Source organism: Canis lupus, chromosome 8, assembly GCF_048164855.1.
Source record: "Canis lupus baileyi chromosome 8, mCanLup2.hap1, whole genome shotgun sequence".
NCBI classification, from domain to species: domain Eukaryota; kingdom Metazoa; phylum Chordata; class Mammalia; order Carnivora; family Canidae; genus Canis; species Canis lupus.
The window spans coordinates 52,993,007-53,018,340 of NC_132845.1; the positions used below are offsets into that span (position 1 = coordinate 52,993,007).

A 25,334-nucleotide genomic window follows, 5' to 3' on the forward strand; every position below is an offset into this window, starting at 1 on the left:
TTAACTCTTAAATACTGGTTTTCATTTCCCTTCATAGGAAACAATAGCTCTTTCTTCTTCTGGCTGCACCTGGTGCCCAGCCCTCTGGACTAGAGAAAGAAACGAAAAAAAAAAAAAAAAAAAAAAGAGAAAGAAACGGAGTCAATATTTTGATCATTACATCTGGCATCTAAGGTTCCTTTCATCCCCTTAGGAACCCCTGAAGAAATTACTCTCCCTAGGGCAATTATCCACTCAGGCCAGAAGGCTCCAGAGTTTAAAGTAAATGGTAACACCATTTTTTACTTTAACTGGTATCTTTGCATAGAAAATACTGCAGCTCAAGATCAGCTATGGTTTAATGTATGTGCCATCTCATCCAAGGGTGACAAAGGCAATAACAATCCCAATTCATTTCTTTTATTCTAATAATTAGGAGCTGTGTGAATCTGTAAGTTGTGTATGCCCAAGACCCTGCACAGAGTCTGGTACAAAATATATTAATGAGTAAATATTTGAGGAATAAATGTGTCCTAAATAATCATAAGGGTGTGTATGTGTGTGTGTGTATAAATATATATAATTATATATTTCAGTTTATAATCTTACATTAAAAATTTATTAGTCAAAAAATTCATTAGTCATCATTACAGGTTATAAGAGCACCAACTCATTGTGCTGACAATTGATGACAATAACAAAGAAAAAGAATCAAGCATTAAAATACATGGCCTGAGGCAACTCAGAGTTTTGGTTTCCTCATTTATAAAGTAGTACTAGTAGAGCCTACTTCATGGGATTTTTGTGAGGATTACCTGAAATAATAGCATATGAGATCCCAGGAAAATTATAAAGTGCTGTAAACATATAAAGGATAGCTGTTATTACCATGTGAACAGTTTCCATGCAAAACAGATCTCTGAGGATTTTTAGACTCCTAACGTGTGGATTGTTGTGCTTCTACAACCGTAAGGAGTGATTCAACATTCCCAGCCTCTGTTCCAAGCAGTTTACCAAAAGGGTTAAGTGTAGATTATCTATTCTGATATAATTTGCAATTTCCCCCTTAAAACCTATCCTGGATTATAATTACCATCTCACTTGCCCTGGATGAAGTACGTTCCCTAAAGGCACAGCTAATGGTCCAAACTGTGTGTCCATAGAGTCCCTGAGGTCTTTTGCATAACAAGGTCCCTGGCGATTGTCATCACTGGAAGAAATTTTAGCCTTTCTAAAGGAACCATTAGACAGCTAGTGGCAATTTAACTGTGGTGGGTTGTTATCTTGCCTTCCTAGCTTAAGTTAAAGGCCCTGGTAGGACACTTGTGTAACCAAGTAAGAAAGCATAAAATACCCCCTTGTGGAGGGGAGAATCCCAAGTACTATGGCTGGATGACTGTGCCTCAAATTTTGGATGAAAGCACTAAGGAGAGAGAAAATATCTGCAAAGTGGAATTCAGGAGTTTATTGTCCGAGAATTAGTGGTTGTTTTTCTTTTTTTATATAAATTTATTTTTTATTGGTGTTCAATTTGCCAACATATGACATAACACCCAGTGCTCATCCCGTCAAGTGCCCCCCTCAGTGCCCGTCACCCAGTCACCCCCACCCCCCCGCATTTCACTCAGCATAATACCCTCCAGTTCCATCCATGTCGAAGCAAATGGTGGGTATTTGTCGTTTCTAATGGCTGAGTAATATTCCATTGTATACATAGACCACATCTTTTTGTTGTTGTTGTTCATAATTTTTTTTAATAATAAATGTATTTTTTATTGGTGTTCAATTTGCCAACATACAGAATAACACCCAGTGCTCATCCCGTCAAGTGCCCCCCTCAGTGCCCGTCACCCAGTCACCCCCACCCCCCGCCCTCCTCCCCTTCCACCACCCCTAGTTCGTTTCCCAGAGTTAGGAGTCTTCATGTTCTGTCTCCCTTTCTGATATTTCCTACCCATTTCTTCTCCCTTCCCTTCTATTCCCTTTCACTATTATTTATATTCCCCAAATGAATGAGACCATATAATGTTTGTCCTTCTCCGATTGACTTATTTCACTCAGCATAATACCCTCCGGTTCCATCCACGTCGAAGCAAATGGTGGGTATTTGTCATTTCTAATGGCTGAGTAATATTCCATTGTATACATAAACCACATCTTCTTTATCCATTCATCTTTCGATGGACACCGAGGCTCCTTCCACAGTTTGGCTATAGTGAACATTGCTGCTAGAAACATCGGGGTGCAGGTATCCCGGCATTTCATTGCATCTGTATCTTTGGGGTAAATCCCCAGCAGTGCAATTGTTGGGTCGTAGGGCAGATCTATTTTTAACTCTTTGAGGAACCTCCACACAGTTTTCCAGAGTGGCTGTACCAGTTCACATTCCCACCAACAGTGCAGGAGTGTTAGCCTTTTTCCACATCTTCTCCAACATTTGTGGTTTCCTGCCTTGTTAATTTTCCCCATTCTCACTGGTGTGAGGTGGTTTTGATTTGTATTTCCCTGTGTTTTTCATGACATCCTTGGGAGAGAATATTGAGTACTGTCTCACATCCCCAGATCCTGCTTGTATAACAATTGGTTGTATAGCAACCAATTTCTGGGAATAGCCTATCTCCTCAACTATAAGACTATCATGACAGTGCTCATATGTAGAAACCTGGAAAACACTACCTCAGCCAGGTGATCAAGGTTAACATTATCAGTGGTAAGTGAAGTTAATAGCATGCACCCTTGGGGATCCCTGGGTGGCTCAGTGGTTTAGCACTTGCCTTTGGCCCAGGGCATGGTCCTGGAGTCCCGGGATCGAGTCCTGCGTCAGGCTCCCTGCATGGAGCCTGCTTCTCCTTCTGCCTATGTTTCTGCCTCTCTTTCTGTGTCTCTCATGAGTAAATAAATAAAATCTTAAAAAAAAAATAGCATGCACCCTTGATAAGGTGCAATGAGAATGACACTTCACTGTTGTGACCTTCTTCCACAACACCAGTAACCCCAATCTAACCATGGGAAAAAATATTCCCCCTGGAACTCTCTGTACTGCCTTGCATTTGCAAATTTTCTGTAAATTAAAACTATTTTAAAGTAAAAATTATTATTAAAATTTTACTCAGGGGAATAAAGAGTGGATTCAATCTCTTTTTTTTTTAATAGATTTTATTTATTTATTCATGAGAAACGGAGAGACAGAGGGAGAAGCATGCAGGGAGCCTGATGTGGGACTCGACCCCAGGTCTCCAGGATCATGTCCTGGGCCAAAGACAGCGCTAAACCGCTGAGCCACCCAGGCTGCCCTCAATCTCTTTTTTAAAAAACTGTATGAAGGGCAGTCTGGGTGGTTCAGCGGTTTAGCTCCGCCTTCAGCCCAGGGCGTGATCCTGGAAACCTGGGATCGAGTCCCACATCAGGCTCCCTGCATGGACCCTGCTTCTCCCTCTGCCTGTGTCTCGGCCTCACTCTCTCTCTGTGTCTCTCATGAATAAATAAATAAAATATTTTTTTAAATTGTATTAAAATCATTGTGGAAAGGGAAATGATGGTGGCTATTGCCAAAATGATTGATGCCAAGATTTGAGGAAGTTGTGCATTGCCTAAAAGGTAGATATTCCAAAAAAAAAAAAAAGGTAGATACTCCCATCAGGAAATAATTGTGGTTATTGAAATATGGAATAAAATATTTTTCTTTAAAAAAGAAGCTGAGGAAATGAAGATAAATACAAAGTTAGGGTAGAAAAGCATGATCAAAACTAGAGTAAGATGAGGACATAAAACACATGCCACAAAGACCTTTCCATTTGCTAGAAGTGTGCCAGAAATTTGCTAGAGCTTTCCTCCATTTGGCTAAAAGAAGGAAGCATGATTGATAACATGTAGTGTCCACAAAACAAATACATACCAGTACTGTGGAAGGAGCCTCGGTTTCCATAGAAAGATGAATGGATAAAGAAGATGTGGTTTATGTATACAATGGAATATTATTCAGCCATTAGAAATGACAAATACCCACCATTTGCTTCAACGTGGATGGAACTGGAGGGTATTATGCTGAGTGAAATAAGTCAATCGGAGAAGGACAAACATTATATGGTCTCATTCATTTGGGGAATATAAATAATAGTGAAAGGGAATAGAAGGGAAGGGAGAAGAAATGGGTAGGAAATATCAGAAAGGGAGACAGAACATGAAGACTCCTAACTCTGGGAAACGAACTAGGGGTGGTGGAAGGGGAGGAGGGCAGGGGGTGGGGGTGACTGGGTGACGGGCACTGAGGGGGGCACTTGACGGGATGAGCACTGGGTGTTATTCTGTATGTTGGCAAATTGAACACCAATAAAAAATACATTTATTATTAAAAAAATACATACCAGTTGTCTAGATATTTAGGCTAAAGAGAAAGTTTTCTCCTCTATCTTACTGTGAATATCATCTTCAATGTCATTCCCACGCTAAATTCAGCAATGAATTTATCTTTGGTTCATTTCTATACTCAAGGCAATTCAGCATTTCAGCAATATAGAATTAAAAAAAAAAGAAAATTCTATGAAGGTTTAGGAGCAGAGATATAATTGGACCATAACCATGAAGTCCAGATAGTCTGCTGAGGTGGAAGTTGGATTGACATCCTCTTCAGAAAGTCAAGGAGACTGATAAGGACCATATCAACTCTACACAGAGACAGGCTAAGGGGCACAAATAATCACTGGACACTACAATATTTCAGGCTATGCACTAGGAACAGAAGTGTCACAGATGAATAAGACATGGTGTCTGTCCTGGAGGGCATTACAGTCTAAGGAAGAGATAGGTAAAAAAGTTAGTCTCCAAAGTTTTGCATGTGGCATGTGAATGGGCATAAAGAGGGAGTAGTTGATTACAGCCTGGCGGTGGTAAGGAAGGCAATGTGTGAACCAGGAAATGTTTTTTCAAAGAAGAGGTATTTAGGATGGTTACTCTGGTAATGTAGTAGATACATAGGAAGTGAAGATTCCAGGACACACAGAAGTTGGGAGGTGTTCCAGAAGTGAAATAAAAAGATTGGTTGGCTTCTATTTCTAGCCCACATGAAACTGAAAGGAATCTATATTTTACTGGTCAATTACTTTTTGGTTCCAAGTAGCAAAATCCCAATCTATACAGCTTGAGGGGAGAAAAGGATTTACTGGCTTGGTGAATCAAGAATGTATTGCTAGAGGAGTACCTGGGTGGCATAGTCAGTTAACATCTAACGCTTAGTTTTGGCTCCGGTCTTGATTTCAGAGTCATGGAATTGAGCCCCTCATCCGGCTCACATTCAGCACGAAGTCTACTTGAGCTTCTCTCTCCCTCTCCCTTTGCCCTCCCCCCTTGTGCTCTCTCTCTCTCAATAAATAAATCTTTTTTAAAAAAGAATATATTGTTATAACTCATACATGAATTCAGCAAAGTCACAGGATATAAAATCAATGTGGAGAAATCTTTTGCATTTCCATATACCAATAATGAAGCAGCAGAAAAAGAAATCAAGGAATTTATCCCATTTGCAATTGCACCAAAAACAATAAGATACCTAGGAATAAACCTAACTAAAGAGGTAAAAGATCTGTACTCTGAGAACTATGGAACACTTATGAAATAAATTGAAGAGGACACAAAGAAATGGAAAAGCATTCTATGCTCATGGGTTGGAAGAACAAAAATTGTTAAAATGTCTATACTACCCAAAGCAATCTACACATTTAATGTTATTCCAGTATTTTCACAGGGCTGGAACAAATGATCCTAAAATTTGTATGTAACCACCAGAGACCCCAAATAGCCAAAGCAATCCTGAAAAAGAAAAACAAAACTGGAGGCATCACAATTCCAGATTTCAAGGTATGTTACAAAACTATAATCATTAAGACAGTATGGCACTGGTATAAAAACAGACACATAGATCAAGAGAACATAGTAGAGAACCCAAAAATGGGTCCATAATTAATGGGGGTCAATTATGGTCAATTAATCTTCAGCAAAGCAGGAAAGAATATCCAATAGAAAAAAAAAACAGTCTCTTCAACAAATGGTGTTGGGAAAACTAGACAACATCATATAGGAAATGAAACTGGACTACTTTCTTACACCATACACAAAAATAAATTAAAAATGGATGAGGCAGCCCCGGTGGCTTAGCGGTTTAGCGCTGTCTTCAGCCCAGGGTGTGATCCTGGAGACCCGGGATCGAGTCCCACATCGGGCTCCCTGCATGGAGCCTGCTTCTCCCTCTGCCTGTGTCTCTGCCTCTCTCTCTCTCTCTCTCTCTCTCTCACTCTCTCTCTGTATGTGTGTGTCTCATGAATAAATATATAAAATCTTAAAAATAAAAAAATAAAAATGGATGAAAGACCTCAACGTGAGACAGGAAACCATCAAAATCCTAGAGGAAAACAGGTGGAAAAATCCTTTACCTTGGCCGCAGCAACTTCTAATTAGACACATTGCCGGAAGCAAGGGAAACAAAAGCAAAAAAGAACTATTGAGACTTCATCAAGAGAAAAATCTTCTGCACAGTGAAGGAAAGAGTCAACAGAACTAAAAGGCAACCTATGGAATGGGAGAAGATATTTGTAAATGACATATCCGATAAAGGATTAGTATTGAAAATTTGTAAAGAACTTACCAAACTCAACACCCAAAACACAATCCAGTTTAAAAATGAGCAGAAAACATGGATAATTTTCCAAGGAAGACATCCAGATGGCTGACAGACACATGAAAAGATGTGCAACATCACTCATCATCAGGAAAATACAAATCAAAACCAGGATGAGATACCACCTCATACCTGTCAGAATGGGTAAAATTAACAACACATGGAACAACAGGTGTTAGCAAGGATTTGGAGAAAGGGGAACCCTCTTGCACTCTTGGTGGGAATGCAAACTCCAGTGTGGCCGCTCCAGAGAACATTTTGGAGCTTCCTCAAGAAGTTAAAAATAGAAGAACCTTACGATCCAGCAGTTGCACTACTAGGTATTTACCCAAAGGATATAAAGATACAGAATTGAAGGGGTACATGCAATTGAAGGGGTACATGCACTTACTTAGATGCTTAGAGCAGCATTATCCACAATAGCCAAACTATGGAGAGAGCCTAACTGTTCACCAACTGATGAATGAATAAAGAAAATGCAGATAAAGAAGATGAAATACTACTCAGCCATGAAAAAATGAAACCTTGCCATTTGCAAAGACATGGATGAAGCTAGAGTGTATTATGCTAGGTGAAATAAGTCAGTCAGAAAAAGATAAATACAATAGATCTCATTCATACGTGGAATCTAAGAAAGAAAACAGATGAACTATAGGAAGAGGGGAAAAGAAAAGAAGGAGAGAAGAAACAAGCCATAAAAGACTGTAAACAGGAATGCCTGGGTGGCTCAGCGGTTGAGCATCTGCCTTCAGCTCAGGGCATGATCCTGGAGTCCTGGGATCAAGTCCCACATCAGGCTCCCTGCATGGAGCCTGCTTTTCTCTCTGCTTATATCACTGCCTCTCTCTCTCTCTCTCTCTCTCTCTGTTTGTGTGTGTGTGTGATGAATAAATAAATGGAATCTTTAAAAAAAAAAGACTCTAAACAATAAGAATAAACTGAGGGTTGATGGAGGGAGTTGGGGGGGTAGGTGGGCTAGATGAATGATGGGTATTAGAGACGGCACTTGTGATGAGCACTGGGTGTTGTAAGTAAGGGATGAAATACGGAATTCTGCTCCAGAAACCAATATTGCACTCTATATTAACTAAAATTTAAATTTAAAAAAAGAGGGAAAAAAAGAATATATTGATCAGCCAAATCATAGGAAGATCCATATGTAGCTGTGCCTTCTCCATGTTGTGGTCCCTATCTGAGATGCCTATTAGCTCTCCTTTCCAACTACTCATAGTCTTGCCATCTTCTAAAGCCCAATTCAAATTGCATCTCCTCCAGGAACCTCTCTGCACCCAATCCCCCCCACCCCACACACACACCAGCTAAGCCTGTGTTAAGTTCTATGGTTTCCTAAAGAAATAGGGGAATGGAATGCACAAGGGAGCAGGATGCCACCTTCTAATGAACACTATTATTAGTTGAGCCTGTGCTATTGGCCAGGTGCTATCTTCCTCTTATGATTACATCAGACCCACCCAGATAATCTCAAGGTCCTTAACTTAATCATGTATGCAAAGTCCTTTTTTGCTGTATAAGGTAACATTCACAGTTTCTGGAGGTTAGGACATGGATATTTTTGGAGAGCCTTTTTTCAGTCAACCACACTGGGCTTAGCCTTGGAACTTCATTCATTAGAGGACCAAGGAGACCTATTGATGTCTGAGCCCATGAGAGATACTCTCTTCTGCATATCACGTGGGGTACCAATGAACTCTGAAGGTGAAAAATGTCACTGGTCTGATCTCTGTCATCAATAAGCAGCAAGCAACATGTAAGCACAGACTTCACTAAACCCAATTCCTGTTGCCAGCAACTGCCATTCACAAAGACACAAACTGGCAAAGTTTGTGTTCAAACCAGTCAGCAACATCATCTCAAAATTATTTCCAAATGAGTTCATGTCAAGACAGACACCTTGTAGTGACTAGCACATAGTCAATGCTCAGTAAAAGCCATGAGTTTGAAGGATTTCTCATAATTTAATCAACGAGTTGAAACTTCAGATACGATTCCCTTAGCTGTCCTTGCTAGGATGCCAAGCTATATCCAGCTATGATGCCATAAGAGTCCAGCTATGCCATAAGAGTCAAGCATGCCAATATCCCAGGCTCCTTGAAAGTCATGAGAGGTCTGATAATGGGCTATGGAGCAGTATGGATCTTGATATCATCAGCTCCATGGACAAGAAGAGTCCACTAATGTGCTGGGGCTTAGCACTGAACCATAAGAGGAAGTTGCTCCTGCATTTCTTCTTTCCCCTCCCAGCTTTGTCTTATAGGTTGCTGTCGCTTTAACCACAGGGTGTCCAGAGAAACGACTCTCCTCCCAAGGGACTATGATCCTTCCAACTGTGCACCAGAGACTTGGGACTATAATAGCATAGATCCCACCACAAGAAAAGAAGGAAGGAACCAATTTTTTGGCAGATACGGAGCTGAATCTTGTGAAGGAGTGGAAGGACTTTCTGGATTAATACCATTTTCTGGTAAGGAAAAAAATGCATGCAGTAACATGGTAGTGACTCCAGTAATTGAGAAATTCTGAAAGTGTATTATTTAAATGTAGAGAACAGCAGTAAGAGTCATGTCACCTTGCCATAATTGGGTAACTGCTGATCCAACTCTAGATAAATGTCCCTTTGACAGGAAAATGGACTGTTCTACTTTATGAAAGTTGTTAGAAATATAGCAGAAATCTGTGATAGCATTTTCTTGCATTGGCTTTGGAATTTGTGCTGCTTGCTCCATGAATGGCTTTTGTTAATTACTCACAATTCAGGGCCTCAGTCACTTCATATGTAAAACAAAATGCTTAGGGAACTTTGGTGGCTCAGTCTGTTAAGCGTCTGGACTTTTGATTTCCACTCAGGCCATGATTGCAGGGTTAAGATCTCAGGATCAGGAGATCAATGTCCGTGCCTAGTCTGGAGCCTGCTTAGAATTCTCTATTCCTTCTGCTCCCCACTCGAGTCCACTTGCACTCTTTCTCTATTTTAGTATATGTGCTGCCGAAGTGAGCACGCACTCTTTCTCTAAAAAAAATTAAAAAATAAAAATTAGACAAAAGTCCTTCTCTGAAGGGTGTTGAGAGAATTAAGCAAGATATTACATAAAAAAAACAAACAAACAGTGCTGAGTACACACCAACTGCTCAAACATCTTTCCACTGGCAAAGTTTCCCTCAACACACTGGAAATCACTAAGACTTTAGAAATCACCTACTTAAATTCTCTTACTTTTATAGATACCTTCCGGAAATGTTTTGCTAAACACATGTATATACAATTTCTACCTAAAAGAGTCAGTGATTCTCAGATTTGATCCTGGAATCATGTGAACTTCCCGCAGGATCCAAAGTCAGGAAATGGCTGTGCTGAATGCAAAATGACGGCTCTTCAGTTTCATGATCTTCCTAACGGCCTATCCCTACAAATCTACCCAGAAAATCAATAGCAGACCGAAGAGATAGAAAGAAGAAATGTTACTGGCAAAAAAATTTTTACAGTTTAAATGAAAAATCCTCCTCTGAGATATCTTGATTTGCATTTTATTAGTAATGATTGTGTGTATATGCAAGACCTATTTCACTGATGATGCACATAATGCAGGTAATGCTGAAGTGTATATTCAGATCAGATCTATTTTATGATATTTAGTTTTAGACTTGTTGGTATGTTAATTTGATGATATGGCAAATTTATCTATGGAGGTATGGGTAATCAGAACAATTCATCAAATTGATTCAAAAAAAATTCATCATTTCTTAATTTGGAGAAGAGAAAGATTTGCATTAAAAACTATGTGCTCTGTTATCTGCACTATTCTCCTTAGGAAGCAAGAATTTTTCAGGTGTCCCATGTCTTGATAATCTTTCCAATTCATCATTAAACTGGGTCAAAATGATGGAAGTGAAGACTAGAATGCCTCAGACTGATGGGGCTGAGTTCAGCCTGGAGCACAGTAACAGGGCATTTTTTAAGGCAAAAATAAGCTACCAAAATGTTGGTGGCTCCAATCCAATAGCTTTTCTAGTTCTTTTCTGGTTTTTTTTATCGTTGTTGTTGTTGTTGTTGTTGTTTATATCAAACAGTGAAAGCCTTCTGCAATAAACAGTTTTGAAGTTTGATTTTTAACATGCAGGGTTTACTGAGTCCTAGCTACCCACCAGGCACAGTGCGAAGGCACACTTAAAACCCACAACTACCAATGAAGAAGGTACTACCATTATTTTCATTGCACAGATGAAATGAAACTTGAAGATATTAAGAATCTTGTCGAAAGGCATCCAGAGAGACAAGTGTGGCTGCAAGTATGTATGTGGTCTATGTGCTTGCGTGTGTGTGTGGATGTGTATACGTGTGTGTGTGTGTGTGTTTAGGAGAGAAGTGGGGTCTCACTTTCAGCAAAATGATAAATCATAAGCATAGCCCCACTACTTTCCTTTTCCCCACCCTTCTCTATTCTTGCTACATCCACCACACTTGCCCAGGTGGTTCTTTTTCTTTCTTCCTTGTGGATTCTTGACATAATGGAGATTAATGATGTTGCCAGAAATAGCTCTTCCTATGCTATAGTAAGTTGCATTTGCACCAAATGGGGCTCTTGCTTCTCCAGACATCACCCTGAGCAGCAAAGAAGGCTTGACAACAACAATGAGGGGATGGTACACTTTACATCCTTTGTTCTGAGGCAGACTCAGACACCCTTTGCACCTGAAGATTTTTCCATTCCATACAAGGCAACTAAGTTGGAGGACCAAAAGGCAAAAAGATAAGGGTATTCATTTGCAGCAAGAAACCTTTATTAAAGAAGGCAACACAAGGAGGCTAAATAGCAGAGAGGTTTAGTACACAAGCTCTGAAGTCAGATCATACAGGTTGAAACCTGGTGTCTGCCACTATGAGATGAATGACCTTAGGCAAGTTACTTAAGCCTACATAGGTCTCAGGTTCCCCATCTGTAAAATAGAGATAATAATGGCACCAACTTCACAATATTGTCATGAATACTAAATAATATCAGAAATGCAAAATGCCTGGTCTACAGCAAGCACTTAATAAATAAATACTGGCTTCTATTATTGAAGACAGCCCTGTAAATCATGTGAAGTGCTAAGGATAAAATACATAGTCTCTACCCACACCATCTAGGTAGGTTAGGGAGACAAGGTATATATATTGAAAACAACAATTAATAATTTTAGGCAAAAAACTGTCACGTGAGGAACATTTTTAAAAAATATTTTACTTGTTTATTCATAAGAGACACAGAGAGAGAGGCAGAAACATAGGCAGAGGGAGAAGCAGGCTCCTTGCAGGGAGCCTGATGCTGGACTGGATCCCCAGACCTGGGATCACGCCATGAGCTGAAGGCAGACGCTCAACTGCTGAGCCACCCAGGCAGGCATCCCTCATGCGGGGAATATTGATGCATATTATGGAAATTCAAAGGAAGAAATAACAGTATTATGAAAATAATGTTAAATTACAGATGGCAGTAGGAAGGTGACTTACCAAGGTCACATAAAGCTAGTTTTGAAAGAGTCCAGAGTAAAGTCCAGGTCTCCTGATGTATAAAGTAAAACTATTTCATGAACTTATGCCACCATAGTACTAATGAAAATAATCTCTTTTTTTTAAGATTAAAAAAAATTTATTCATGAGAGACACAGAGAGAGAGGCAGAGACATGGGCAAAGGGAGAAATAGGCTCCCTGCAGAGAGGCCTGATGTGGGACTGGATCCCAGGACCTTGGATCATGACCTGAGCCAAAGACAGATGCTCAACCACTGAGCCACCCAGGCACCCTGAAAATAATCTTAACAAAAGCATTAGTTAAAACTTTGAATGTACTGTCTACATGCTGGGCATTTTTACACACATTATCTGATTAAATCTTCATTATAACCCTAGGAGAGAGGTATTATATTCCTCCCCTCCCCCATATTACAGGTGAGAAAATTGAGGTGCAGGAAAGGTAAGTGATTTCCCCAAGGTCCTACCTTCAGAAAGTTGCTGAGCCAGGACTTAAATCAAGGTTTGTAACCAATTGTAATGAAGGACTGAGGGGAAAGGAAGGCAGGAAAGCCAAAAGGAAGCAGAATGACAAACTAAATCTTAGGGCTAGAAATGGACATTCATGAAAAGTGAATGGACTTCTTTTACTGGAAGAGGAAATTCAAGGAGAGGAGTTAGAGAATAGTTAGAATCGAGTATGAGACAGAAGCAGGGTTTGAATGTCCACTGTGGCAACAAATATTCTGTTTGTTTATTGTTTGGTTGGAGAAGAGGATAGGGACAGAAGGTGGGAGCTTGACAAATCTATAGTCATCAATTTTGTTTTGTTTTGTTTTTAAGAATAATCTGATCATAGACAGAATGAAGAGAGAGAGGCCAGTGGTGGGGAGACTGAGCAGCGGCTGACTGCCACAACTCTGAAGACGTATGGGTCTTTTTCAGGTGTTCTCCAGCTTCCAGCGGGTGTGGGAGGGGTGGCACACAGCTACAATCCACTCCCCAATTTCACCACAGAGCATTTGGAGAGAGACTAACCCTCTCCACTTATCTCTCCCCACAGGCTGCTGAATTTCCATATTCACATCAGTTGACAAAGCCCTTTGGGAATCATGCTGTTTTTCCGCTACCAGTCATTCAGATTCATCTGGCTTGCCAAGCCAACAGGCCGGTACCTTCACAAAGATCACCAGCTCTGTGCCTCTCTGACTCTTGCTGACTTTGAAGCCATAAATCGCTGTGAGAAGTCATTGCCTAAGAAATTTAACTTTGCTAGGGATGTGCTGGACCAGTGGTCCCAAAAAGAGAAGGTATGACATGACAGGCTTCCTTTAGATGCTTGGTATTCACATACGTCTTAGGCTCCCATTTCCTTGTTCTGTGGTCCATTTCCACCCAGTTCTTTCAACCTTTTTGCTTTCCTTTGTTTTCCCCTTACCCTTCTCTCTCCCAAGGGAAGATCTCCCCCCCCCCCCCACCCAAGGGAAGATCTTTGAAACGAAACTCCACATGCTGTCTTTCTCTGGAGCCTCCTCAGTCCAGCTCATGGTGGTCACTTATAGAGTCCTGCCTCTTTTTCCTTCATTTTCTTCAAGTCCCATGCAGCAGCTCTTTGCTCTGTATTCATTTGTTTGAGCTGGCCATAGGCTTATCCAAAAAGCAGTCATTTGAACTTTGATTTTCTAATGACAGTCATTTGAACTTTGATTTTATAATGACAGTGATTAGGAGAAAATCAGATGTTGAAAAGAATAAAGCAAAAAGCCTTGAATGTTTGCAGTGTAGCCTCAGGTCAAGTCCCTGCTTCCTGACCCCACCCCACCCCAGGCCCTGAGCTAGACACTTACCCACCAGTGATTACCAAAATTCACTGCAAGGAGTTGTGCCTCAGCAAATGCAGGCACAAGATATACAAGACATCAAATAATGTTGAATCAATCTTTCTTATTAAATTGAGGGGAAAATCTTCCTTTAAATCCATTTACATCTTTAACAGCCTCTCTTATTCTTGCTAAACTCTTTTTTGAACAGAAAGAGCAGGTAGTAGTTGAAAATCTCTGGACAAAATTTAAGGGCATACTTTGTTTTTAATGTACTTATTTTTCAGTAACCTATTTTTCACAAGTAGTAGCTGGTTCTCCAGTTATGGTGATGAATAAAAGCATTTTCCTTCTTAAGTAAATGTACATAAGAAAAATGAGCAGATGTAAAGAAAAATACAAAGAACAATAGCACAGGTGTGGACAGATCTGGCAAAAAATAGTGATACTCCAATGACTAAAGATTGAGAAATACCGGCCTATATTATTTCATCTAATCCCCATTACCACCCTGGGGGGTTGCAGATAAAGAAATTAACCTCATAGAAGTTAAGCTTCTTATCCAAGGTCACCAGTCTCAAAGGTACAGGAACCAACTCCTGATTTTAGGGAGCTTATACCCATAGGGCAGGGCCTATATCATAGTGTCATGGAGTCATCTAGCATTTGAGCAAAATGTTGCAGGAATACAGCACAGCTGAAAGAAGAAGAGGAGGTTAAGAAAAGCTTCACAGAGGAAATAAAATGGAAATTGAGTTTTGAAATGTTTTCCAACCGGGGACAGTAAAAGCAACGTTCCAGATATTCCAGATAGGGGAAGAAAGGAGGAATAATTTTTTTTCCAGGTAACACATAAAACAAAGAGGTATTGCAGCATGGACAGTGTACTTTGTAGAATCATATGAAAAGTTTCCTCCAGGAATCAATCTCTTGGTGAGCCTCCCCCGAAAAGCCCACCATCTTATTCCTTGTTACCTATGAAATCCATACTTTAGCCTTTTGGGTTAAAAAAAAAAAAAAGATGTTAAGTTCCTAATCAACCTTAGTACAAGTGGGGTTATTTGGATGGAACAGACTGTTAACTTGAGCAAGAAAAAAATTTATTGGACATGGGAGTGCTCACAAAACTGGGTTGCAAGCCATACAGTCTCAGCAAGACCAGGAACCAGGACAGCTCCCTGGGGATATGTAAGCACCAAAAGCCCAATGAATAATTACCCTGACGGGTTGTCTCATCTAGGCTGTATTCAATAGGAGAGTTCCCCCAAAGACAAACTGGGGTGCTGTGACTGGAATCTACCAGCACAAATGCTGAGGGGAAGTAATGGCAGATGTCCCATCTATTTGGTAGACCAGTCATGTAAGCCTTCTTTCTTTCCCATGTGCCCCTTGCCAGACAGGAGAGAGACCAAGCAACCCAGCCCTGTGGTGGGTGAATGGCAAAGGGGATGAAGTCAAATGGAGCTTTGAAGAACTAGGCTCCTTTTCCCGAAAGGCTGCCAACATGCTCACCAAGCCCTGTGGCCTAAAGAGAGGAGACCGAGTGGCCGTGATTCTGCCCCGTATCCCAGAGTGGTGGCTTGTAAACGTGGCTTGTATGCGAACAGGTCAGTGCCAATATTTAACATTTATTTTTATTTTCTTAAGATTTTATTTATTCATGAGAGACACACAGAGAGGTAGAGACATAGGCAGAGGGCGAAGCAGGCTTCCTGGAGGGAGCCCGATGTGGGTCTCGATCCCAGGACCCAGGATCCTGACCCAAGCTAAAGGCAGATGCTCAGCCACAAGCCACCCAGGTGCCCCAACATTTCTTTTTTCAAAAAGAGAGAGAGAGAATGAGAGTGCACAAGCAAGGCAGGAGGGAAGGGCAGAGGGAGAGAATCTCAAGGCGATGTGGCACTGAGCACAAGCCAGACATAGGGCTCCACCTCATGACCCTGAGATCATGACCCAAGTAGAAACCAAGAGTCAGATGCTCAACTGACTATGCCACCCAGGTGGCCCGATATTTAACATTTTTAAATTATGCAGAAACAGAAAGAAAATGAAATTTGAGTTTTTTCTGAATTGTTCTGACTGAAGCTATGCTTAAAAAGAACAAAAAAATAAGAGTTGAGATGAAGAGCAACCATGATGGAATAATAAGAACAACTATTATTATTAATAGGTGGGTATTGCAAAAAGAAAAAAAAAAGAAGTTTGCAAGGAGGAAATTGAGGTTCAGAGATATTAAGAAGTTTATCCAAAGTTGCACAGCTAGAAAGTTTTGAAATTGGGATTTATTTATTTGTTTATTTTTAGAGATTTTATGTATTTGTTTTTTAAGAGTGAGACAGGACTAGATGGGGCAGAGGAAGAGAGAATTTCAAGCAGATTCCACACTGAACATGGAGCCCAGTGGGGAGCTCAGTTGCACAACCATGAGATCATGATCTGAGTTGAAATGAAGAGTCAGATACTTAACCAACTGAGCTACCCAGGCACTCTGCATTTGGGATTTAAACAGAGAATTCTATCAAAGCAAATGTGGATAATAATGCCTCTTGGCATAGCTGGTTATGATACATTTATCTAGATTATCAAGAATTTACTTTCTTAAATATATTTGGATTCTCCCTGATAAGAAAATACTAATGAAATAAAAAGCATTTTAGAATGTAAGGACATTTAAGAATATGACTGTGGATCCCAGTTGGAAAACCTCGGCCTCTTTTCAGGCAAAAAGATTAATGTATACATTTTCTACCAAAGTAGTAATTTTAATGTACCCCAAATAAAAATTATATAGTATTGTTTTCCCCTCTAGGACAGAAGTTGACAAAAACCATGGCCTACTATTTTCATAAACAAAGTTTTAAAGTTTTAATGGAATACAGCCATGCTTGCACATTTACATATTGTCTATATAGTTCTTTTTGCTCTGCAACAGCAGAATTCCTAATTGAGACAGAGCTGGAATGGCCCACAAAACCTAAGATATTTACTATCTGATATTTACTATCTTTACTCAAAAAGTTTGCCAATCCCTACTCCAAAGCATGGTATGTTTATAAATCAAAAATAAATAAGAATACCAAAGGAAAAACTACTGTAGAGAACACAAAAATGTTTGTTACAATATCATTAATAAGATAAAAAATTCAAAACAACTATATAGAAATGATTAAATAAATTATGACTTAGCTAACAAAGATTTAAAGAGGTATGTTCATTGTTAGATGAAATTATGATACCTCAAGTTGACATGATATCATTAAAAAGACAATTATAAGGATTTCATAATAGGGTTGAAAAATGCTCTTATTGACAATATTAATTTTTTAAAAAAAGCAATAGATAAAATTCTTTTTGCATTCAAGATAAAAAGGAACTTGGAAATGTGAAACCAATTGTGGGTTGGAAGGAGATTAAAGGTGGTTTGTCATTAAAAATGTAATCAATATTACTTAACATAATTTAAGCAATTTGCGAAATGCCAAGATTAAAAACAAACCCACAAGCTGAATAGTCAAAACATTCAGTTACTTAAATATTAAGCAAGCAGCTGAGGATTGTTTTCTAATTCAGAATTATTAAATCTCTTGAGTAAATATTGAGATGCTTGTATTGTACATGGCAAAATATTTTGCTTTTACTATAAAGTGTGTACAGCCTGAAATCCACCAGAAGAGAACTTTTCCTTAATCCCCACACTATCCACTGAACACATTGATGTCACAAATCTACCAAGAATATTAATAATTTCCAAGCCTTTAAGAACAAGTGTTTGCAAAATAAATAATCTTATATTTTTATATAGAGTGTACTATCTGAGATCCTATAAGGTATTTTCTTAATTAACTTCCTTAATGTCATATATTTATTCATTTTCTCAAGAGGTGATGACATATGAGAGTTTTAAAATATATTCAATTAGGGTGCCCCAGTCGGTTTGTTAAGTGTCTGCCTTTGGCTCAGGTCATGATCTCAGGGTCCTGGGATGGAGCCCTGGATTGGGCTCCCCACTCAGCAGGGAGTCTGCTTCTCCCTCTCTCTCTGCTGCTCCTCCTACTTGTTCTTTCTCTCTCTCTTGTCAAATAAACAAATAGATAAAATCTTTAAAATATATTTTTTATTGAATATATATGCATTCAATGTATATTGTCTCCTTTCTAGGAATTCAAATCCACATCTCCCATTTCACCAGGAAATTCTCCAAGAAATAAGTAGTCTGCTATATAGCACAGGTCTTGGGAGCCTAGGAAAGGTGTCTTTGAAACCTGGTTCTACCTCTTACTGACTTTGGGACCCTTGGGCCAGTTGTCATGTCTCTGTCCTGGGATTGATTTTACATGAGATAGCAGACACATAATAAGTGCTTAATAAATGGTAGTGGCTATTCGTAACACTTTATATACATTTCACTTTTCCTTGCTGATTCACGTTAAAAAGTGCAAACCACCTTCTCTCTGTCTTTCATCTAATTCTCCCATATGATTTTCTCATAAGGAACAGGTATTTTAAAAGCAGGGCCATCTCAGGCCAGTGTTTAGAATGGAGTGAAAAGTGAGATATACTAAGCATTGAGAAAGGAGTATAGGTAAACTTTGACAACTCCAGACCACTGGGAAGACCCAGGTTTGAAAGTTGACTCTGCCACTCACTGGCTGTGACTCAATATCATATCCCAACTGCATGGACCAACATGGCTGCTTGTAACAGTGGCCTCTAGGCTCTTCTGATTGCAAAATCTATCAAGAAAATATTTGGGATACACATCATCCCATCTGGATATAATTATTTTTATTGTTCTGTACAATATAGCATGCATGCTATAAAATATACACAAGATGAGATAAAAATATAAAGAATACTAATATCTCAATAAAAGTTTTTTTAATTCTAATTTCTTGGGACACCTGGGTGGCTCAGCGGTTGAGCATCTGCCTCTGGCTCAGGGCGTGATCCCAGGATCCAGGATCAAATCCCACATCGGGCTCCCAGCGAGGAGCCTGCTCCTCCCACAGCCTGTCTCGGCCTCTCTCTCTGTGTGTCTCTCATGAACAAATAAATAAATCATTAAAAAAATAAATTTATTATAATTTTTCTTCTCATCTTCAGTGGATTACCTTGCAGAACTCACTTTGAGGACCATTGGTTCAGAAGATTGAATAATGTTCCTGAAAATGTGTTATGAGCTATAAAGTGCTATTTAAGTATGACATAATAATGATTCAAATATTCCACAAAAATGTTACATAATGATAGCGCACCATTATAATGCCTATTATATGCCAGACACTTACTATTATGTTCCCCATTTTACAGATAAGGAAAGGAAGGCACAGAGAGATCAAGTAACATGTTCAAGGTCACAAAGCTAGTAAGTCACAAGGACAGAATTAGACTCATAGACTGTCAAACTCTGAAGCCACTGCTCTAAGAGATCTCCCTCTCAAAGGCCCTGTAGAATATCCCTGGGGACCAAGACAGGAGTAACCAAAGGCTGTATTTCATAGCTCCTCCCCACCCAAGCACAAAGCCCATTTCCATAGTCCACAATGTTACCTAATGGACAAGATTGCTATCTCAGCTCAGGGCTCTCTCTTTCCCAGGGCTGGTCTTCATGCCAGGAACAACCCAGCTGACAGCTAAAGACATTCTCTATCGGCTGCAAGCATCCAAGGCCAAATGTGTTGTGGTCAGTGAGGACGTGGTCCCAGCTGTGGAGTCCATCATGTCAGAGTGTCCCAACTTGAAGACCAAACTCCTGGTGTCCTCACACAGCCAGGATGGGTGGCTCAACTTCCAGGAATTATTTCAGTGAGTATTTTCCCCACCTCATCTGCAGTACCAGCAATAACACCAATCACAACTGTATCTCAGTGTCACCTAGCCTCCAAGGACTTAACAATAGTGTCAGTTGATTTAGACTCCTTCCCATAAAAGAATCACCTAATAGGAGATTTTTAAGGACAGAGGAAAGGATGTAGCTCTGCCTCCATTTCCCTACCTCCTACCATGGCTTGTGATGAATATCCTGCATGGTTTGGCCCTAGCCTAATTCTAGACCACATCTCCCACTACACTCACAGCCTTGACTCCCTCTGGCTACCTTTTTATTCCTCAAACATGCCCCACCCCAGGGGCTTTGCACCTGTTGTTTCTTCTGCCTGGAATGCTTTTCCCTAGTCCTCTTCAAGGACTAGGTAAAGTTGATTCCTTCCAACAGACTCTAGCTCAAATGTTTTATTCTCAGTGAGGCTGTCTCTGACCATCCTATCTACAGTAGAATTCCAAGCCACTCTATCATATCACCCTGTTTTCTTTCTTTTTTTTTTACCTTGTTTTCTTCATGCACTCATCACTATCTGAATATCACATCCAGTCATCTGTTCCCTTATTTACTGTGTTTTTCTCCTCTATAATAAAGGTTGCCAAAATAGAGCCCATGGGCCAATTCAGGCTCAGCACCTGTTTTTGTAAATAGGGTTTTATTGGAACATAGCCACACCCATGTGGCTGCTTCCATCTTATAAGAATAGAGTAGTTGCAGCAGGGACCATATAGCCCACAAAGTCTAAGACATTTGTTATATGGCTCTTTATAGAAGAGCCAACGTCTGATCCAAACTGTAAGCTCCAAGAAGGAAGAGGCACTGTTTATCTGTTTAGTTGATCACTCTACCATATAGTTGGTATATTTGGTACTTAAGAAATATTGCTGAATAATTGAATGAACAAAACAGATCACTTAACCTTAAGTTTCCTCATATGTAAAATAAGGATAATTATGCTGCACATATCTCAAGTGTTGTTTTAAGGATAAAATAAGCTAAAATAAGCTATGTGGGAAAGTGCTCCTAAACTGTAAAAAAAAAGGGGGGGAGGAGGGGGACTAAAATGTCAATGAATGTTATTATCTTTCAATAGTTTCTTTTTAATAAACTATTTCAGATAAGTTTAAAGAAAGAGGGCTCCCTGTGAGGAGCCTGTTTCTCCCTCTGCCTGTGTCTCTGACTCTCTCTGTGTGTCTCACATGAATAAATAAATAAATCTTAAAAAAAAAAAGTTTAAAGAAAGAGATCGTGAATGTAATAGGGCAGGCAGGGTTTTTTGTTTCTTTCTTTCTTTCTTTTTTTTTTTTTTTTGGTTTTGTGCTGAAATGAAATGTTATACTACTAATTAATATAAACCAAATTCTAATGGTCAGTCCCAAAATTCTCTCCCAGAGAATGGTTATGACAGATAATCCTATTACTGTCTTTTATAAGCTGTTAGATAGATAGATAGATAGATAGATAGATAGATAGATAGATGTGTAACTTTGGATAAGCCAAGTATCATCTCTGAAACTGTATCTTATCCACAGAATGGGGATAAAAATAGTATATACTTCACTGGGTTGTAGAAGAATTAAATGTGATGATGCATGTGAAGTGCTTAGCATGACACCTGGCACAGAGTAATCACTCCATAAATACTACAGTAATTATAATTACTCTTATTATTTTCAAGTTAATAAAGTCATTCAGAAGTGCAGTGATTCCCTAAGGTAATGGTATCCAGATTATTTGAATATGGATCTCCAATAATAAAATATTTTTAACACACTTCCCCAATACATGTATTATAAGTTATATACGTATACTTTTGTGGATGAATAGAATACATATCATTTGAAGTCCTAGTTTCATTCTCATCCTAGGTGTCTTATATACCCCTGGGCAGCAAGCACCCCTACTTTAGAGGCCCCTGCCCTCAACAACTCTATAACATGCCATCGCGTGCCTATGAAACCTTAAAGGTGCCACAAAACTCAGAGGAAAAAAGACTTCTAACTCACATGAATTTCAAATTGAAATTTGTACGTTTGAGGGACAGTTTTCAAGATGAAGGGAATCCCTATTTCAAGCAACTTTGGAACATCATAACTCCAAAAATGCTATAGATGGTTTCTCAAAAACTAGGGAAAAGAGAGCTATTATTGCCAATATTTAGTCTTTCAGAAAACACCATGCAGCAAAACTAGGCAAATATCATCATTGTTAGTCGGTTTTCTACTCAAAGGGTCATTTGTTCTCCTTCTAGCTCCCAAGGATAGAAGTCCATGAACATTTCCTAAAATGTTCACATTAGGATAAAGAAAAGGTCAAAATTATGGGCCAGACTGATGTTTCTCTTTTCCTATCCTAGTAAAAAGAGCCTCCCTGTGGGTCTAAGACCCTGGATTCTGGTCCTGAGGGGACTGAAACAGTGTTTCAGGCAAGGGAACAATGAACAAAGATATGGAGGCAAAAATAATCCTGAGGTGTTCAGTTTAGGCTGGAGGACAAAATATGAAGTCAGAAGGGAATCCAGAAGGACAAGCAGAAGCCAGATTATGGCCTCTCCTATAAAGATCTCATATGCCATGCTAAAATCTTTAACGTGACCTACAAACAAGGGAAGCCAGCCTGACAAGTTTTAAGAAATGAAGTAGGGTCAGTTTAGGGTTTTAATGCAATTTCTCTGGCAGCTGTAGAGAGGATGAATTTGAGAAGAATCGAATTGGAATTAGAGAGGCCACTCTGGGACAAATCTAGTGGGGGAGAAGATGTGGGTCTGAATCCGTGCTCTGGTGAATGGGATAAGGGAAGAAGGCAAAGTAAAGAAGTAGCAGGACTTGAAGATTGATTGGACTTAGAGAATAAAGGAAAGAACCAAGGTTGATCTGCTTTTTAAGGTAGGTGACTAGATGGTTAGGTAGTATCAGCTGGAGAAAGAGTTGAAAGTTGGACATACAAATATTGAGGGGTCCGTGAACACCCAAATGTCCAGCAGGAGGTAGATACAGGAGTCTTAGACTCAAGGAGCTTAAAATACAAATGTGGAAGTCATCAACATATAATCAGTTCTGGAAAATCCAGAAAAATAAAACTCAGGTGTCCAACGAGAGTCAGACAATGAAATCACTAATTGAAAATCTCCTTGTCAGAGGTAGAATTCAGTGATTTATCAGTCTTTTTAAAAAATTTTACTTACTTATTCATGAGAGACACACAGATAGAGGCAGAGACATAGGCAGAGGGAGAAGCAGGCTCCCTGTGGGGAGCTGGATGTAGGGCTCAATGCCAGGACCCCTGAGCTGAAGGCAGATGCTCAACCACTAAGCCACCCAGGTGTCCCAGTGATTCATCAGTCTTATATAATATCTAGAGCTCATTACATCACCCAGTTACCCCATCCCGAGAACCCCCTCCCCTCCAGTAACTCAGTTTGTTTCCTATGATTAAGGGTCTCTTATGGTTTGTCTCCCTTTCTGATTTCATCTTATTTTATTTTTCCCTCCCTTCCCCCATGATCCTATATTGTTTCTTAAATTCTACATATGAGTGAGATCATATGATAATTGTCTTTCTCTGATTGACTTATTTCACTTAGCATAACACCCTCTAGTTCCATTCATGTCATTGCAAATGGCAAGATTTCATTTTTTGATGGCTGAGTACTATTCCATTGCATATATATACCACATCTTCTCTACCCATTCATCTGTTGGTGGATTTCTGGGCTCTTACCATAGTTTGGCTATCTTGGACATTACTGCTATAACATTGGGATGCAGATGGCCCTTAAGATCACTACATTTGTATCTTTGGGGTAAATACCTAGTAGTGCAATTGCTGGGCCATAGGGTAGCTCTATTTTCAACTTTTTGAGAAAACTTCATACTGTTTTCCAGAGTGGCAGAACCAACTTGCATTCCCATCAGCAATGTAAGAGGATTCCCCTTTCTCCCCATCCTCACCACAGTTTTCTGATTTGTTAATGTTATCCATTCTGACAGGTGTGAGCTGGTATTTCATGGTGATTTTGATTTGTATTAAGGAAACTTTTTCCATAAAGCCTTTAAATTTCATTGACCATAACTGTACCATGTGCCCATTCCTAAATCAGTCTCTGGTATAAGAATTACCACAATTGGCTTAGGATAATCAAGATTCACTCCCTGGAGCTATATAAGGAACAGTCTCCCCTGAAGCATATGACTGCCTGATACCAGAACAAAATGAGAGTTTTATCAGTGCAAGGAAGAAGAATGGGATGCTATATGGTAGCACATGACTGTGTCTGCCAGTGATGTTGAAGATGCTGAATAATAAGTATTAAAAAGTTTGATTCAAATCCTCTTTTAGAGAAGATCTAAAAGATCTTCCTTTAAGTATAAAAACTCCTGAAATGTTAATAAACAATTCATAAAGATTCATTATTGATTTTTTTAAATGTAGATTAAAAAAACCTTAGAAAAAATGCTTAAGTAAATAAAAAACACATCCTTTTGTCATTGATATTGAAAGTCATCTTGGCTGTCAACGTGGCCTATACAGAGGTGGTGCTTAAAAAGAGAGAGCAATGAATTATTAAAGCTTAGCAAAGATCTACAAAATCCCTTTAGGATTTATTGAGAAATTCCTATCAAGGAGGTTTTGGATTAAGTTTTGTTCTATTAACTGCTTTCTGGTATCAAAGGGGCATAAGTAGCAGAGAGAAAAAAAATATATATGTATATTTATAATCTCAGAGTTAAACTTGTCTGCCATCTTTAGCTATCATATTGGGACCCATATTTTACAGATCCGCCTCTTCAGAGCACAATTGTGTGGAGACAGGAAGTCAAGAACCAATGGCCATTTATTTCACGAGTGGGACCACAGGCTCTCCCAAGATGGCCCTACACTCTCAGAGCAGCCTCGGAATTGGGTACACCATCTGTGGAAGGTAGGGAGGGAAACTGTTTTTGCTAAACTCTCCCCTGAGCTGCCAATATGTATATCCAACTGCCTAGCTGACACTTCCACTTGGATGACTATTAGATTTCTCCAGTGTAACATCTACAAAACAGAACCCTTTATGCCCCTGCCCAGCCTAATTAGGTTCAGTAAATGACACCATCTCACCAACTGATCAAGCAAGAATTTATGGGTTAAATAGGTGATGTGGATTAAGGAGTTCACTTGTCACAATGAGTACAGGGTGATGTACAGGAATCAACCTTGACCCCATGTCCACAACGGCATGTCTGGTTCCTTCTCACTGCCAGGTAAACTCACCCACCCAGAAAGGCCTTCCTAGGTATCCTAAAACTATCACATTTTCCTATTTTCATCAGAGCACTTATCACTACTTGAAATTATGATACTGATTTATATTCTTATTTTATTGTGTGTTTATCTACTATATGTCTTCCTAAAGTAAAAGCAAATATCTGATGGTATATCTCACTCACTACTCTGCCTAGCATATATTTGCACAATAAATATTTGTTGCATCAATGAACAAACTCAGAATATCATGTCAAACCCAGCCTCCCTCTCTACTTTGATTACCTAGGA

The 25,334-nt window shown here is 39.4% G+C and overlaps 1 protein-coding gene across 4 annotated transcripts in view; it reads left to right on the forward strand.

The window, feature by feature from the left end:
- The window catches only part of LOC140638541 (acyl-coenzyme A synthetase ACSM4, mitochondrial), a 55,520-nt gene that overhangs the window by 19,617 nt on the left and 10,569 nt on the right, over positions 1 to 25,334 (forward strand). The window contains exons 2-7 of one of the 4 annotated variants that reach the window (XM_072836069.1): positions 5,709 to 5,832; positions 8,912 to 9,131; positions 13,222 to 13,468; positions 15,375 to 15,585; positions 19,576 to 19,783; positions 24,577 to 24,720. In XM_072836069.1, coding sequence (XP_072692170.1) covers positions 13,271 to 13,468; positions 15,375 to 15,585; positions 19,576 to 19,783; positions 24,577 to 24,720 — 761 coding nt within the window. In that variant the 5' untranslated portion in view covers positions 5,709 to 5,832; positions 8,912 to 9,131; positions 13,222 to 13,270. The remainder of the gene's footprint in view (positions 1 to 5,708; positions 5,833 to 8,911; positions 9,132 to 13,221; positions 13,469 to 15,374; positions 15,586 to 19,575; positions 19,784 to 24,576; positions 24,721 to 25,334) is intronic. The other 3 variants (XM_072836068.1, XM_072836070.1, XM_072836071.1) reach the window with 3 other exon arrangements.